Here is a 17,497-nt window from a genome sequence, read left to right as displayed (position 1 = left end):
AAGCAACGAAAATTAACATGTTCAAGCCGCTCATACCGCGACCTCACCACGTGAGCGTGGTGCGATCGTGGTCTAGTGGGACTGGGGCTTAAATGACATTTACCACGAGGATCTGGATGGGGTCTCACAATTCTTTATTATTTTATTTTATAAATATAATGTTTCTCTAGGCCTATGAATTGTGTTGTATATCTGTGATGTTTGTTTACAAAGTTTTGACTGCTGGATTTCAAACATTGTCACATTATCAACAGGCACTTGTCTAAAAAAAGTATTCCAATATAACCTTAATATAATATGTGTTGGAGCATTTTCTCTAGCCAAGGGTTACGATCAATTTGCAAGGATGGAAAAAGAAATGGATTGCAACCCTTGGTTAGCGAAATTTGAGTCGGAGGGATTGACCTTGAATTAAATCATTGTTTTTGCAGTTTTGGGCTGTTATCGTGAAATTGTTTCTGATGTTCACAGCTTTAAGTTTAGAAATGTTGCTCATATTTATGATGTGGCCTATTTGTGTGATGAATAGGTTCAGATTATGCGTGAACCCACTGACTCATTGGCAGCCTTTTCATCAAGGCCATTTTAGGAATATGCCTTTGTTGCTAGGATATATATGAGGGGCCCCCATATATACATTTGGATTAATTAACTTGTGAGCAAAATGAAATAAGGATAATACAAAAGTCACAGAAACGCAAGTTATATTTCAGACGATACAAGACCTGGATGCTTCATTTCTTGTATGCAGATATAACTCATGTTACAATGTTTCCATTTGACATATATCATTGCCCTCATTCTCATGGTTCAGTGCTCATGATTGCTGTGATAATTTTTTTATCATGATTTTTGCCATGTGAAATACTCCGCCTGACTTGTAATGAGTAACATGCTAAGTTTATTTTGTGCAAGCAAGGCCTACATGCCCGTCAGATAATTTAAGTCATTTTATTGATTGATGATCAAGGTTAAGTTTTTGTTACTGTTTGTTATCCCTTTGGCCTCATATATATAGCCCCGACTAGAAGTACGATTTTGAGGAATGATAACAAAAAATTAATATTACAGAATTTTGAAATAAAATATGAAAAGACGGCTGACATGTGTATAAAATGCTTTCAATAAAATTAAAATAAGGTACTTTATCCTTGGAATTAAACAATTTTTTTAAATTTTTTTTTTATAATTTTTAAAAAGTGTAAGAAGTGTTTATTTCATTTTTTAGAAGTGTAAAACGTTTTTTTTCATTTCTAAGAAGTGTAAAAAGTGTAACAGACGGACAGACAGACAGACAGACAGACGAGTCCCGATAAATGTCCTATCCCCCTCATTTCAAATGCAGAGAATATATTTGTGATTGTAAAACTTAGGCAGAGGTGTTCTTTTGTATATCGGAGGCACTAAAACATAAAGGATAAAAAAGGGTCGATAATTGCAATATTATTATAGGTGTCGCTAATATTTATCTTTCACGTGAAACGGAAACGTCGTTGAACATTAGGAAGAATGAAGTTACATCTTTGGTTTGTGTTGGCTTTGACAGTCTGTCAGAAGTGTCATTGCAGCAACGAGTTTGTACATCATTTCGAAATATCACAAAATAGCATACCCTTGAAAAGTCATGGAAGTCATACACAAACACGATTTCGGCGTGATGCTGACTCAACTTGCCAATCACAAGAAACAAGATTTCTTACTGATGTTCTTCAGAAGAAGACACAAATACTGGAAAAGGTATTCAATACAGACAAAATATTACTTAGATATAAAAACAAACACACACTCAGCAAGGTTTGAGGAGAGAAGCAATAAGTTTTAGTTTAACAGTAAAAATTCGAAAGAGGCCTAGTCCAAGATTAATTACTGTTGTAGACCTGGGGATATAAAGGTAGTCTTAACTAGTTGAGTTAGAGGAGATCTTCTTTGGCTCAATTGGTTAGAGCGCTGCCTTTAGATCCCGAGATTGAGTGTTCAAACCCAGCTGGTACCATCCATGGATTTTCACATCATTGGCGCTGCGAGCAATTACTACTTGTACAAACAAGTGTATATAGGTGCCTGGCAGTTTGATATGGGGTCAAGGTGGTTGACCAGCGGTCATAAGATGATCATGACATATCTAGGTCGAACTGGCCAGATATCCGAGTAGATGTCTCGGGGTTGTACAGGTAGTGGACCTGTGAGTTGCTCGCAGCCCGAAAAAAAGAAAAAGGGGAAGAGTGTTGTAGACCTGGGGATATAAAGGTAGTCTAACTAGTTGAGTTAGAGGAGATCTTCTTTGGCTCAATTGGTTAGAGCGCTGCCTTTAGATCCGGAGATTGAGGGTATGAACCCCGCTGGTACCATCCATGGATTTTCACATCATTACTCTGACGTCCAGTCCAATGGCGGGTTTGCCAGACAAGCTGGGGCCATGCTGGCAAAACAGCGGTTGGACGTCAGAGTAATCTTGGACTAAAAGAGGCACAGACCAGTGGCAGTGAGTTTTATCAACAGATCTGTATGCATGTACAAAATGTATATTTACATTATTATTAATACACCTTATTCCTATTTGGAAATATGCATCGGTTGATCTAAAAATCTGCACTGCTTGACTTTTTGACATCATACAATAATCCCTTTTCCATTATGGTTTCAGATATTTTCTATTGTTATCATGGTTATGTAATGTCAAAATTTTATGGGAACCAAATTTTTGTGATGTCCAGTAATGGCAGACAAATAGTGATATTGTGTATTGCTGAATAATGGAACAATGTATTCTCTTCATACTCAGTCCAGTTATTTTGTTCCTCTGTTTATTCTGGTTAATTTGTAACGCTAACAAAATCAGTCAAAATGTCTTGTTTCAGTGTTTGTCCATTTCCGAGCTTGCCAAGTACAGAATTCAGGTAGTGGGCCACAGTCCACTTGAAAACTAATGCACATGTTTTATACAAATGTCCCACTAAAATCTTGTAACCTACAAAAAATGTATGGTAAATGTGGGCAAACTAGTTAATGCTGATACATGTAGTATCTCTGCATGCTGATCTCAGGTCATATATGACATCAATATAGTTGTTGATGCAAATGACAGTAACTGAAAAGTGTGAATGTTGACATTTTGTTATGGTTGGTAAATGAACATTGAAAAAGGACTTACTTGAGCCTTCTTAGGAACCCTTTCAAGTCTCTTGCATGTATTGGCCCTGGTTACAATATTCGGGCATTGCAAAAATAAATAGTAAGTTTCATGTAATAACGCAGGAAGGTGTACACTTAGGGTATAAAGAATTTTGGAATTGTTGGTTAGTCATTGAACCATCTCTAATCAAACTATGAAGACGTTCAATGACTTACTAACAGTTCCAAAATTCTTTTTACCTTTATTCCATGAGGCCTTACCCAATATATTAACATTAAAAAAACAATAATAGTATACATACACTATGTACATGTATATCCAGTACAGAGATAGAATTAGAAAGATGTGGTATGAGTGCCAATGGACAACTCTTTATCCAAGTCACAATTTATAAAAGTAAACCATTATAGGTCAAGGTAAAGTCTTCAACACAAGAGTCTTGGCTCACACCAAACAGCATTAGGCCATAATAGGCTTGTTTGCCCAAACGCTACCTACCCAGAAAAAAGCTTCCTACTCAAATTCTTTTATTGTCCTGATTTGAAGAAGTTTTTTTAATCAAATAGGCATGAAGACTAATAAACACCTGATACTTCAATATCTTTTTTTGAAATAAAAAAAAAGAAAATGCCTACCTACCTACCCACTGTCTCAACCTTTGGGTAGGGTTTGGGCAAACCAAAATATTTTTAAGTGTGGCCCAAGCTACATGTATAGAGGGCCCCCAAAAAATACTATTGTAAACGCATTCAAACAGGAAACCAACAGTCTCATCTATATAAAAAAGAAGCCCTTATTATTTAATTATGAACCACATGACATATAAACTGATGACAACCACTGAACATCAGATTCCTCTAAATACTTAGGACAGGTGCAGCTCTGGAATACTATGACAAGTAACCTGATTAATATTGTCATGTTGTGCAAAGTCTCATTTGACATTTGAGTGGTCAAAGTAGTTAATAAATATGTGTATCATGTATATCAATCTCTGTCAAGACTGGGGTAGTATAAAAAGTTGGTTTGGCCCTGTGTTTTTGTACTTCTTTTGGACTGATTTGAAGACTATTATAATATAGTATGTTACATGAAGTTGCTTATTCCTAGACTTTTGAGTTGTTACATTTGAAGAAATGAAGTAGATATTGCTTCATACTAAAATCTCTATTAATTATAGACATGAGCAGCAGCCTTTTCCCTATTTTGACTTTTGGTGTTTTAGAGCAAAGTTACTTTAAAATGACAGTGTTCCAGCTTGAATCTCAGGGCAGAAGGGTGCTACTTGTCTGAAAGGGCACTTTAGCGCTATAACTTAAATTGTAAGGGCATTGTTTGGCAGTGTATTAATAACCTTAAATACATGTATATATTGCTAGGCTCAGCTGCAGAACATTACTTGTATTTTAACCTTATTCAGAAATTAATGTGTTCCAAGTGTTGGTTTCAGTAAGATTTTTTTATTATCAAATTATCATACCATGACACAAAGCATATCATTTTAATTGATGTTAATTTATGCAAACTGTGCATTTTGATCATGAAAAAAGTCCTTAGAAAAATCTTTTTTATTTATTTTATAATTTATATAACTTAATTATACAAGTCTATAAAAACAAACAAGTAGTTCTGAAAGATGGAGCTAAACAAAATTGAATTTGTTATGTAATTAAATTATCTACATTAAAATTACTTTTTTAGACATATAGTATTTGTGTTATTGAAAGTTACCTAACTTGTAATCATTTAAATTGTTACAAAAAAGTATAAAGAAGTGCACACCAAAGTGCTCCTAAGTAGGGAGTTTTATAAATATAACAGGTGATAAAAGAGATGATTATATTATAATGATGCAATAATCCATTGCATATATTACCGTAGATATAAACTCCATCAATGTATTCCATGAACCCAGTAGAAAAACATTCTCTCATATATTTTTTTTTTAATCGCTATGGGGTCATGATCATATATAATGAACATATTTTACAATTTTTATTAATTGTATAAGCATGATGTCTTTTTGTTTGATTCTTGGCCTACATGTAATCAAACCAGTGACTTTGAAATTTGTCTTTTCTGTCGTTACCGCACACCATGCAATGAAAAGTAAAGATTGGATGGCTTAGAGTTATAAATGCAAATGAAGTTAAATGCCATATTGTGTTTTAGAATGGTGATATATGTCTTCTTGGATACTGAAAATACATTTGTATGTGAGCTATCATGTTAAATACCATGTGTCTTAAGTTACTAGCCATTGTTAACACCCATCAGTGACCTTTGATTGCATACATCCACATCATTTGGGCTCTTGTGAGTATCTGTTCTATTTGGTCTCCTTATTTTTTGTATCAATGAAGTTGAGATAGAACATTTTTCAAGTCCAATTTCTGGTATCTATTTTAGTGATTAATTAATGATTTTGATTTTTCACACTAAACAAAAGTTGGTCACAAAAAAAACCTGTGGGTTGATTCAAAACAATATTTATTCTACTTTTGGTTACAAAAATCTAAGTAGATCATTTACTGAATAATGTTCCATTTCAATGGATGAACATCATTTAATTTTCAATAATTCACCGGTCCATAGATGATAGGCATGATAGGGCCAAGTGGGTTAGATGAAACTTAAATTAAATTATTCACTTTTTAAAATAGTCAATCACATGATTTTTAAAAATAGATAAAAATTGAAATAAATCATTCACTTAAAAAGTCAATCACATGGTTTTCGAGCCATGTGACAACATTTAGATATAATCTAAATCATTCTCACATAAAGTTTGATGGCAACAAATGTTGAAAAATCCTGTTTATATTTACTGCTTGACTGAATTTTATTTATTAACTTCATTGATTTGTTTTTAAAAAACCTTTTAAAGCTCAAGATATGTAATGTTATTAGGATATATGTGAGCTAAATATACTTAAATAATACTTATATACCTCCCTTTTGTTTGTAATGTAAATATTGTATAATTCAACAAAGGTTTACAATATCCAACTTTAAAAAATCAATTTAAAAGTTTTCATTTTGAGGGTAGTTATACATAACTGATTTTGCCTGATCTATTGTTAAGTTCAAGTTTAAAGTTCATCATCTCCAGGGGCGGGTCCAGGTAAGGGCGTAATGGGTTTAAAAAAAAAAAAAAAAAAAAAAAGCCTATCGTTATAATCTGCTAGTATTGTATAGAATAAAAGCAATTTATCATATTCATTAATTAAACACATACTCTGATTTCTTTTTATACTGATTCCCCAATCTGATGGGTCATCATCAACCGTAAAATTTCGTTTCTCGGAGTCCGGCTGATGTAAGGGCATGCTCGACTTTATTTCCAAACATCATGAAAGTTCTCTTCTTACTTGCTTTGACGAGCGTCACATCAAGCTCCACCGAAAGAGCTAACTCATCCCTTAAGTTGATCAAGAATGATTTGAGAAGCACCATGAAGGAGGATCGCCTAAATGCTCTGTTTCTTTTATATGTTCACAGAGACATTAAACTTGATTTTGATAAAATTATTGACGATTACGCCATGAGAAATCCACGTAAAATGGTTCTAATGAATCCACTCTAGTAATTGAAAATGAGAGTCCGTCAGTATTTTTCTGTGTTCATTTTAGGTTTTGCGTCAAGGTACATGTATACTAGAAATATGTATATTTCCACATTAAAGCAATACTCAGAACGAAAGAACTTTATTCTTCAGTGTTTATTTGTCTTGTATCATGTGTGTCGTTCAACGAAACCCGAACTTAATAAAAAATAGAGGGATTACTTCATAATTTGATGCTAAATTGTTGAAATTCAGGAGCTTCTGAGCTTCCCCATGGACCCTCAACCGTAATCACGCCTCTCGTTAATAAAATCCTGGCCTAGGAATTGAAATGTTAAGTAACTCCTATATACCCTTGAGTTTGGAATTTCTCGTTATTGGTTTACTCCTATTAAGATCCATCCAATCATTTTAATATACCATAGACAATTAATGGAGAGAACTCGGCATAAAAAATGTCACATCCTGACACTTTAACTTTAAAATATACATGCTCCAAGACAGAAACCGTTGCATTAGTGCAATTCTCTATTATTTTATGTTTTTAAGCCAAAAAAAGGTCCCACAAATGTTTTATTCTACGCCCCCCCCCTTTCAAATATCCTGGACACGCCCCTGATCTCTGATACATATGTGTAACACAAGGCAACTATTTGATTTCTTTTTTAGTATGAAATATACAGAAATTACCTAATTAAGTACATGTACTATATGTAATACATGTATATCTTTTGAACCATGTAATACAAGTATTCTGTAATTCACAACTTTCAATCTCATGTATGATGTTATTGTAAAAATAACATTTGTACATGTAGACATGTTTATATATAAATGAATGAAAAAGATTAAAATGATACATGTACATTATCAGACAATGAGAAGTCAAGTCACTGGCTTATGTGCAAAGTGATTTCAGAATTTTGTTTCCTTATAAAAAAATGTCTATGTAGTGCACTCTCTAAATAGATCAGAATGTTTTTAGTTTTTATGCATCAATCTACAACTGTATTTACTAATAAGGAAAACATACCCCATCTTTTCATTTTTATCAACAAAGATTCTGTAGTTCTGTATTCAAATTCAGAACTTAAAAGAAGCAAACTGTGAACCAAAGATTTGATATCTCCTAGAGTTGTTCTAAGATATTTACTGGACTTTCTGTCTTGTAAATATCTAGTAATGTTAGCTGCTGGTAATATAAAAATGTATTACTGAATGTTAAGTTCTGAATTTTTTTAGGACTTAGTTTTGAAATTATTGTTTTTTTCTGCAAAACCAAGTATTACTGATAATTATACCAAGTATACCATGTATACCATAATGATTGAAACTGCTTTCAATTTTTGTTTGGTTTCAATTTACAATTTTCAGGTCTCACACATAATAAAATTTGAGGTGTTGGCACTAAGAGATCAAAATATTGTACAATGTATATGAATTCTCACATGAGAAATAAAGCAGCATTTGAAAGAACATGATTGTAACACTCACTAAGATTCAAAGATTTTAAAATGTCAAGAAGACAAAATTCAAAAAATTAAGTTGAAGAAAAACATATTCATAGTTCAATAGAATAGAAATCTGAAAAAGAAAAGAATGCATACCTGTAAATTCAAATATTATTGCATGCATTTATTATTGCAATATTTATTTTAACGATTTTGAGAAAAATCCTGTTTAATTTATATAAAACATTTCAAAGTGCGAGTTTAAATTATTGCGTTTACAATTCTGTCACATTTTTCGCAATAATAAGAACCTTGCATTAATTTCTGAGTTTTAAGTAAATAGATGAAAAAAAATATTGCAGTTATTCCCTCCCATAGAAAACAGATTGATAGTGTCAATGTTCCATTTATGCTTTATCAATATGAATTCAAAAATAAGGAGATGGGATATGATTGCCAATTAGACAACTAAATGAAGTACAGTAGTATTTTATAAGCACATATGCATATTTTATACTCTCAATTTATTGGAATGTCCTATCAAATGATATGTATAGTGATGTTTTCTGTTTCAGAGAGTATTTCAGAATGATAGTAATACAGGAATGGCTTTGGCCTGGGCTGGTACCCATGGGGTATGTATAGATCTGTTTTAATTACAATAAATTTACATGCTAACAGAAAATATTATGAATATTTACATCATCCACTTGGTGTAAGAGAAATAATTTTAAAAAAAATAATGATTTTATTATACGACCGCAAATTTTGAAAAAATTTTCGTCGTATATTGCTATCACGTTGGCGTCGTCGTCGTCGTCGTCGTCGTCGTCGTCGTCGTCGTCGTCGTCGTCGTCGTCGTCCGAATACTTTTAGTTTTCGCACTCTAACTTTAGTAAAAGTGAATAGAAATCTATGAAATTTTAACACAAGGTTTATGACCATAAAAGGAAGGCTGGTATTGGTTTTGGGAGTTTTGGTCCCAACATTTTAGGAATTAGGGGCCAAAAAGGGCCCAAATAAGCATTTTCTTGGTTTTCGCACTATAACTTTAGTTTAAGTTAATAGAAATCTATGAAATTTTGACACAAGGTTTATGACCACAAAAGGAAGGTTGGTATTGATTTTGGGAGTTTCGGTCCCAACAGTTTAGGAATAAGGGGCCAAAAAGGGACCAAAATAAGCATTTTTCTTGGTTTTCGCACCATAGCGTTAGTATAAGTAAATAGAAATCTATGAAATTTAAACACAAGGTTTATGACTATAAAAGGAAGGTTGGTATTGATTTTGGGAGTTTTGGTCCCAACAGTTAAGGAAAAAGGGGCCCAAAGGGTCCAAAATTAAACTTTGTTTGATTTCATCAAAATTGAATAATTGGGGTTATTTAATATGCCAATCTAACTGTGTATGTAGATTCTTAATTTTTGGTCCAGTTTTTAAATTGGTCTACATTAAGGTCCAAAGGGTCCAAAATTAAACTTAGTTTGATTTTAACAAAAATTGAAATCTTGGGGTTCTTTGATATGCTGAATCTAAAAATGTACTTAGATTTTTGATTATTGGCCCAGTTTTCAAGTTGGCCCAAATCGAGGTCCAAAATTAAACATTGTTTGATTTCATCAAAAATTGAATAATTGGGGTTCTTTGATATGCCAAATCTAACTGTGTATGTAGATTCTTAATTTTTGGTCCAGTTTTAAAATTGGTCTAAATTAAAGTGCAAAGGGTCCAAAATTAAACTAAGTTTGATTTTAACAAAAATTAAATTCTTGGGCCTCTTTGATATGCTGAATCTAAACATGTACTTAGATTTTTGATTATGGGCTCAGTTTTCAAGTTGGTCCAAATCAGGATCTAAAATTATTATATTAAGTATTGTGCAATAGCAAGTCTTTTCAATTGCACAGTATTGTGCAATGGCAAGAAATATATAATTTCACAATATTGTGAAATAGCAAATTTTTTTTTAATTAAGAGTTATCTTTCTTTGTCCAGTATAGTAAGCAAGAAATATCTGCAAGATTTTTTTTTAATTGGAGTTATCTTTCTTTGTCCAGAATCAACTTAAATCTTTGTTATATACAATATACAATGTATATTCACTTTTTACTACCAACTGATAAATTTAAATAATCTTTACCATTCAGTGATAACAAGCAGTTTTTTTACATCTTAATATTTTATGATGTATTTAAATGAGTAGTAATTGTTGCAAACTCCATTAGAATATATTAATTGAAATTAGTTTTGGAATATAAAGGGAATGGGGGATGTGATTAAAAAATTGGGTTCAATTTTTATCATTTGAAATTTCATAAATAAAAAGAAAATTTCTTCAAACATTTTTTTGAGAGGATTAATATTCAACAGCATAGTGAATTGCTCTAAGAGAAGACAAAAATTTTAAGTTCATTTGAATACATTCATTCTGTGTCAGAAACCTATGCTGTGTCAACTATTTAATCACAATCCAAATTTAGAACGGAATCCAGCTTGAATGTTGTGTCCATACTTGCCCCAACCGTTCAGGGTTCAACCTCTGCGGTCGTATAAAGCTACGCCCTGCGGAGCATCTGGTTTTGATTATGTTCATAAATAACCAGATTATAATGTTTAGAAATTATAATATAAAAAAAATTAGAAGCAGTTCAAGCTTAAAAGAAGCATTCAGAAATTTACATCAAACAGGAAATGATTTATATTAGACATGTTCAAATCACCTGACTGCACATACTGAAAATGATATCAAAACATTGACACCAACTTAATTAATGCAAAGAGTTTTGAGTAAAGGTAAAATAAACTTAAATTACTGGTAAATTGTATAAGCATAACATGCGCTTGAAGGCTAACATTATGTTCCATATGTTTCATCCAATGTCCAGTAAATATATTGTTGAAATGTCAAAAGACATGACTCAATATTTTTTGTCCTTTTCAGACCATGATAGTAGTGACAAGTCAAGAATCTTTTGGTATGGCAACAGGTGCCTCTAATATATATAGAACGTAAGTTACTGGTTTATCTAAAATTTGTACAATATTAATGCCATAATCATTTATTGAATTTAAGTCAGTGGTGCCACATTCTCTTTAAGAATGTAGGTCAGCAATGCCTAACTTTAGGGGTACCCAACACTTTGACTAAAATAGATTTGGCTCATTTAATCTTCGTTTAATTTGGACAAAATATTTACTTTGACTGGTTGACAAAAAATTTCAATAAATTTGGTTGACAAAAATTTTCAATAAATTTGAACCATTTAATTTACAGGAATATTTGTATTAAATATGTAGCAGTTTGACAAACACTAATTTTGATAATTGAAAAGCGTGATTTCTCTTAACTAACAATATATTATTAGAATGTACAATTGATTTTTTAGAGAGTTTACTTCCTTAGGTGTTCTGCAACCCTAAGTCACTTGTACCACAAACATAAATTTTTATGCCCTACTTAGGGGCATTATGTTTGTTTGTCTGCACTTCTGTTCGTCTCTCTGTTCTATTGTTTGTTTGTCTGTCTGTCCAGTTTCAGGTAAATATTTTGTATAATGTTTATGCTCAAGGTAGGTTTTGATGAATCAATCAACTTGAAACTTGGAACATATGATTCCCATATAATCTTTCTAATTTTAATGCCAAATTAGAGGTTTTACCCCAGTTAATGTCCATTGAACATAGAAAATGATAATGCAAGTGGTGCATTCATGATATATAAACACATCCTTGTTGAATCAAGCTATTTAGGTCACTGCTGCAACAACAAAAATATGATAGCAATTTCCTGCAGCCACAAAAAACATATTCTCAATTTTATCAACAGTTATGAACAAAGGGAGATAAGTAATTTCAAACTATTGTCTTACATATTTATATAAGGAATGAATGTAATATTTTTTCTGTCTATGAAAAAATAACATAAAAAATTTGGTGCACACTGAATGACGCGCGTAGCAGGTTATTTAACAGTGTGCACCTAATTTTTTATGATATTTCAAATAGACAGAAAAAAATATTACAGTCATTTCTTATAATTTAATTCTAAATTCCAATTAAAACCGTATAAAACCATGAAAAAATGTTGATGACGTCACAGTCACATGACTAAATTATGTCTATGGGCTGATAACAAAATAATGTCAGCCAATCAGAGGACGTGTTACATCCAAAATTAAATTATATAAAATTAATAAACATAATAATGTTGTTTTCAAGTACATGGTATAAATTATAAGATATGATTGAGTCAGAATATATATTGTCAAGTAAATTCTTTTTAATCTGTACGGTTTATTTTTAAGCTTATCAATATGATGTATTGGAAAACATGATAAAAGTAATAACTTTGCATTTTATTCAAATTTGATAACTTTGCATATATGTTTTTAAATTGAATTTCTGTACATTTTTACAGAGAAAATTATGGTCTGACATTTGAGAACATTACTGGTAAACTTACTAAAGAGCCAACGTTTATCAGAAAGCATGCTGGAATATTCAGACATACAGATGATACAAATAGGGTAAATATTGAAAAATTGGATCTGTAAATTGTCCAATAAAATATCATATGGACCTATGGTTCCTCAGCTAATGGAAATACAGTAAAACATGTCTTAACAACCACCTGCTGAAACTGACCTTTTATCAAGCCCCCTTAACAGATTTTTATACCCCGCTTTAAAAAAGGGGGGTATACTGTTTTACCTCTGTCTGTCAGTCCGTCCGTCCGTCCCTCCCATCAATATTTTTCGTCGCATTTTTCTCAGGAACTACAATACAAGGATTTCTGAAATTTGATTTCCGGGTTTATCTAAGTCAGCTATATTGTGTGATGCGTTTTCAGATTGATCACTTGACAACTTCCTGTTTACCGAACACTTGTATGATTTTACACATGATAGCCAAGTTGAAAATTTTCGTCACATTTTTATCAGGAACTACAATACAAGGATTTTTGAAATTTGGTTTTCAGGATTTATATAAGTCAGCTATACCGTGTGATGAGTTTTCAGATTCATCTCTCGACAACTTCCTGTTTACCGAACACTTGCATATTTTTACACTATTAATATTATCCACTTGCGGCGGGGGTATCATCAGTGAGGAGTAGCTCGCAGTTACTTGTCCTACATATTTTAACTGTATTAAGCTGCCACCTGCTTTACATGACCAGGGACTGTGCACATTGATTTGTTTAAAACAACCACATGCACTGTCTTAAATTAAAAGACCAAAATTTACTTTGAAGGATCTGCAAATTATACCACCATTTTTATGATTAATGTGAACTTTCCTTTCATCTAATTTTGGGGTAAATCTTTGCAAGGGTAGCATATTTAGTGAATAAAATACACAGAGAACAATAGCTATTGTATTTATTTAATAGGACAGGTGAACTTACATAAGTTTAAATAGCCTGGTCAGATAGAGATGGCACTATGGAAAACTTTCATTATACCCCCGCTTTAAAAAAGAAGGGGTATACTGTTTTACCTCTGTCTGTCAGTCCGTCCGTCAGTCAGTCAGTCCGTCAGTCCGTCCCATGAAACTTTCGTCACATTTTTCTCAGGAACTACACACCCACCCTTTCTGTAATTTGGTATCAACATTTATATATGTCAGCCATACCTTGTGATGCGTTTTCAGATTCATCATTCATAGACTTCCTGTTTACCGAACACTTGTATGATTTTACACTTGATAGCCAAGTTGAAAATTTTCGTCACATTTTTCTAAGGAACTACAATACAAGGATTTCTGAAATTTGGTTTCAGGGTTTATCTAAGTCAGCTATACCGTGTGATTCGTTTTCAGATTGATCACTTGACAACTTCCTGTTTACCGAAACACTTGTATGATTTTACACATGATAGCCAAGTTGAAAATTTTTGTCACATTTTTCTCAGGAACTACAATACAAGGATTTCTGAAATTTGGTTTCAGGATTTATATAAGTCAGCTATACCGTGTGATGCGTTTTCAGATTGATCACTTGACAACTTCCTGTTTACCGAACACTTGTATGAATTTACACATGATAGCCAAGTTGAAAATTTTCGTCACATTTTTCTCAGGAACTACAATACAAGGATTTCTGAAATTTGGTTTCAGGATTTATTTAAGTCAGCTATACTGTGTGATGCGTTTTCAGATTCATCACTTGACAACTTCCTGTTTACCGAACACTTGCATATTTTTACACTATTAATATTATCCACTTGCGGTGGGGGTATCATCAGTGAGCAGTAGCTCACAGTTTCACTTGTTGTGTTTGCTATAAAGTTCAACTCCTGTTTGGAGTGAAATTGGTTGTTCAAATGGAGCTATTCGCTGCTTTGGTAGTAAAAGTAATATGCTTGTGACTAAAACTGCCAAAAATAACAATGATGAAGTTGATGATTTCACAATATCATTAGCATGGCAGGAAAAATAGACTTTTCTTGACAGTTATATAGGAACAAGCAATCAAACTATATTTTTAATTGAAAAAAAAATATTTGTAAGACCTTGCATGAGGAGACAATTTATATAAAATATTGAAGAACATGTGGGGGCTCTACACTCTGGTGTATATTCACAGCAATCAAATTGGAGATAAACTAATCAACCCTGTCTTTTGATGTATGAACAAATTAAAACAAAAAATACAAAAGGCAAGGAAAACATTTAATTACATAAAAATCAGTTCTCATAATTAGTCATAGTGCATATACATACAAGACCAATTTAGAATGGTTTACTTACACTAGTACTTTCAAAAGTTATAATGCACATACATGCTTCCTTCTATTTGAATTGGGGAACCTGTAATCAAAAACAACCAGGCTGTATTATGAGAATACTTAAATTGCCTTCTCCCATGAGTGGTCTCTTTAAAACATGTTTGACTGTATAGCTGAAATATAATATTTGTATTGCTACATTTAATGAAAAAATAATAACCTGTTAATGAATACTTGTGTCCAATAAAAATGTTGCAGTTGGAGATGACCAAAGACATTGAATTTCTCATCATTTAGATATTTATAATACTTAACATGTACATAATGAGTTTTCTTTTGCAAAAATATTAGTGTTTGATAAAAATGTTGCTGTTGGACATGACAAATGACACTACATTTCTCTTATATTGATATTAATGACATTTCTTTTGCAAACTGTTTTTGTATCTTACTACATAATTTGCTTGACTTGAATAATTTCTAATTTAACAGGTATATGTGGTATCTGATCATCCTGATATCATATCTAATTTTACAGGTCTATTTAGTATCTGTTCGTCGAGATGGAACTGTACTGTACATAACAGAGGACAGTGGGAAAAGTTTTGTATCTGTAAAGCTAGACTTTCAGATAGATGGACAATTACATTTTAACCCTAAAAACAAAGATTATTTAATGGCATCTTCAAGTGTTCTTACAGTCAAGGTTTGTTTTTATTTTATTCCTACATTGATCATGTTGATATTTGAATAATTAGATTTTTTACAGATATTAAAAAAAAACAGAAAAAATTTGTTATATTCTTACATGTTGACCTGTTTTGAAAATGTGAGTTGCTGTCTTGCACATTGATAGGAAAGTAAAGTGAATGACTTTCTATCCAAGTAACTGGATAAAATATTGAAGAACATGTGGGGGCTCTACACTCTGGGGTATATTCACAGGAATCGAATTGGAGATAAACTAACAGACAGAATAGCAAAACAAGTACCAAAATGTTTACTTAGTTAAATTTGTTTTCCATCCGACATCAGTCTAGATCTACACATGGTTTACTAAATCATATTTATTTCACTGTAATAAAAAAAAAACAGAGAAATCAAGAGATGAATTTCCAGTGTCAGTTAACCAAGACAGCAACTTTTGAATAATTCAGTAGCTTATAATAATAAGAAACAATGTTCAGGGCTAAGACTATTTGTATGAATCTCTAATATTATGTTCCGTGATAAGAATTTTACTGATTCTAGAAAAAATCCAAAGAAATAAAAAGACAGGTAAAGTACCATTTATCTCCCTTTATGTGTCGTCATTGCTTACCACTGTTGTGTATGTTGTATATGCTAGAAAATTATATGTGAAAAAACAATGTGTTGTTCAGACTTGACAAGTGGTAAAAAAATAACTAATGTATCTTTGTATGTATATATTTATAAAAATAGTTGTTTAGACTTGTGAATGATTTTCAAAAAACTAACAGCATCCTTAAGCATTGTATATATGTGTACAAACAAAATATTGCTCAGACTTATAAAATGGTGTAAGGTCATAAAATATGCATGAAATATTTGCTGCTAGAGGTTAGACAACCAACAATCAATCAGTTTGAAAAACTTGCAGCATCAATTTGATGGTATGATGAAAAAATATATAACTGTTTACTAATTATTTCATATATATCTTCTACTAATGATAATCATGGCTGTGTTTTGAGACACAAAACCATTTTTTTTTTACCAAATTATACTACTTAGCTACAATGAACATTCTATACTGACTGATCTTCCAATTATCAAGGGTCTGTTAAAGGCCCTTTTGTAAGGCAGTGTAGTATTATTGTCATTTTGTTTATTTTCTTTGGTTACATCTTCTGACATCAGACTCAGACTTCTCTTGAACTGAATTTTAATGTGCGTATTGTTATGCGTTTTCTTTTCTGCATTGGCTAGAGGTATAGGGGAGGGTTGAGATCTCACAAACATGTTTAACCACGCCACATTTTTGCGCCTGTCCCAAGTCAGGAGCCTCTGGCCTTTGTTAGTCTTGTATTATTTTAACTTTTATTTTCTTGTGTAGAATTTGGAGTTTAGTATGGTGTTCATTATCACTGAACTAGTATATATTTGTTTAGGGGCCAGCTGAAGGACACCTTAGGGCAGGGTTGGCAAAGTATTACCCGCCTGGGAATTCCCGGGTGGGAAAACCTGGGTTTTCCCGGGGTGGGCAATACTCCCAGAAATAGGTAATAGTGGGCAAACTGGGCAATATGATTTTCTCATGTGTTTCTATGCTTATTTTAAGACTAAATAGTAAAGACTTGGTACAGTTTCATAGTATAACAGCTAAATATATACTTTTTATACAGATAACCATTGACAGTCATTTCTAGAAAGAGTGAAATATCAATTTCATTCTCTTCTCTATTAATTCTATGTGTAGGCAGAACAGAAGATTTGTACATTTAAATTTACATTCATATTGCTAAATAAACACCCTAAGGGGTCATGCCAATAAAACTTATAGAATTATAAGGTCTGATTATTGTTACATAAACAAATCTGTGTTCTAATCTGAATAATTACTAATTAATTAGTGACATTATTTAATTGTAATTTTTCT

At 32.1% G+C, this 17,497-nt stretch overlaps 1 protein-coding gene across 2 annotated transcripts in view; it reads left to right on the top strand.

Moving 5' to 3' along the window:
* Positions 1 to 1,464: 1,464 nt before the first annotated feature.
* LOC134691016 (sortilin-like) overlaps positions 1,465 to 17,497 on the top strand; it is a 49,830-nt gene continuing 33,797 nt past the window's right edge. Inside the window, exons 1-6 of one of the 2 annotated variants that reach the window (XM_063551207.1) lie at positions 1,465 to 1,737; positions 8,725 to 8,784; positions 11,091 to 11,158; positions 12,567 to 12,675; positions 15,416 to 15,583; positions 16,129 to 16,155. In XM_063551207.1, coding sequence (XP_063407277.1) covers positions 1,510 to 1,737; positions 8,725 to 8,784; positions 11,091 to 11,158; positions 12,567 to 12,675; positions 15,416 to 15,583; positions 16,129 to 16,155 — 660 coding nt within the window. In that variant the 5' untranslated portion in view covers positions 1,465 to 1,509. The remainder of the gene's footprint in view (positions 1,738 to 8,724; positions 8,785 to 11,090; positions 11,159 to 12,566; positions 12,676 to 15,415; positions 15,584 to 16,128; positions 16,156 to 17,497) is intronic. The other variant, XM_063551213.1, reaches the window with a different exon arrangement.

The sequence above is a fragment of the Mytilus trossulus genome, chromosome 1, assembly GCF_036588685.1.
Source record: "Mytilus trossulus isolate FHL-02 chromosome 1, PNRI_Mtr1.1.1.hap1, whole genome shotgun sequence".
NCBI classification, from domain to species: Eukaryota; Metazoa; Mollusca; class Bivalvia; order Mytilida; family Mytilidae; genus Mytilus; species Mytilus trossulus.
The sequence above is the reverse complement of the archived record's forward strand: the minus strand, read 5'-3'. Positions and strand labels throughout refer to the sequence as shown.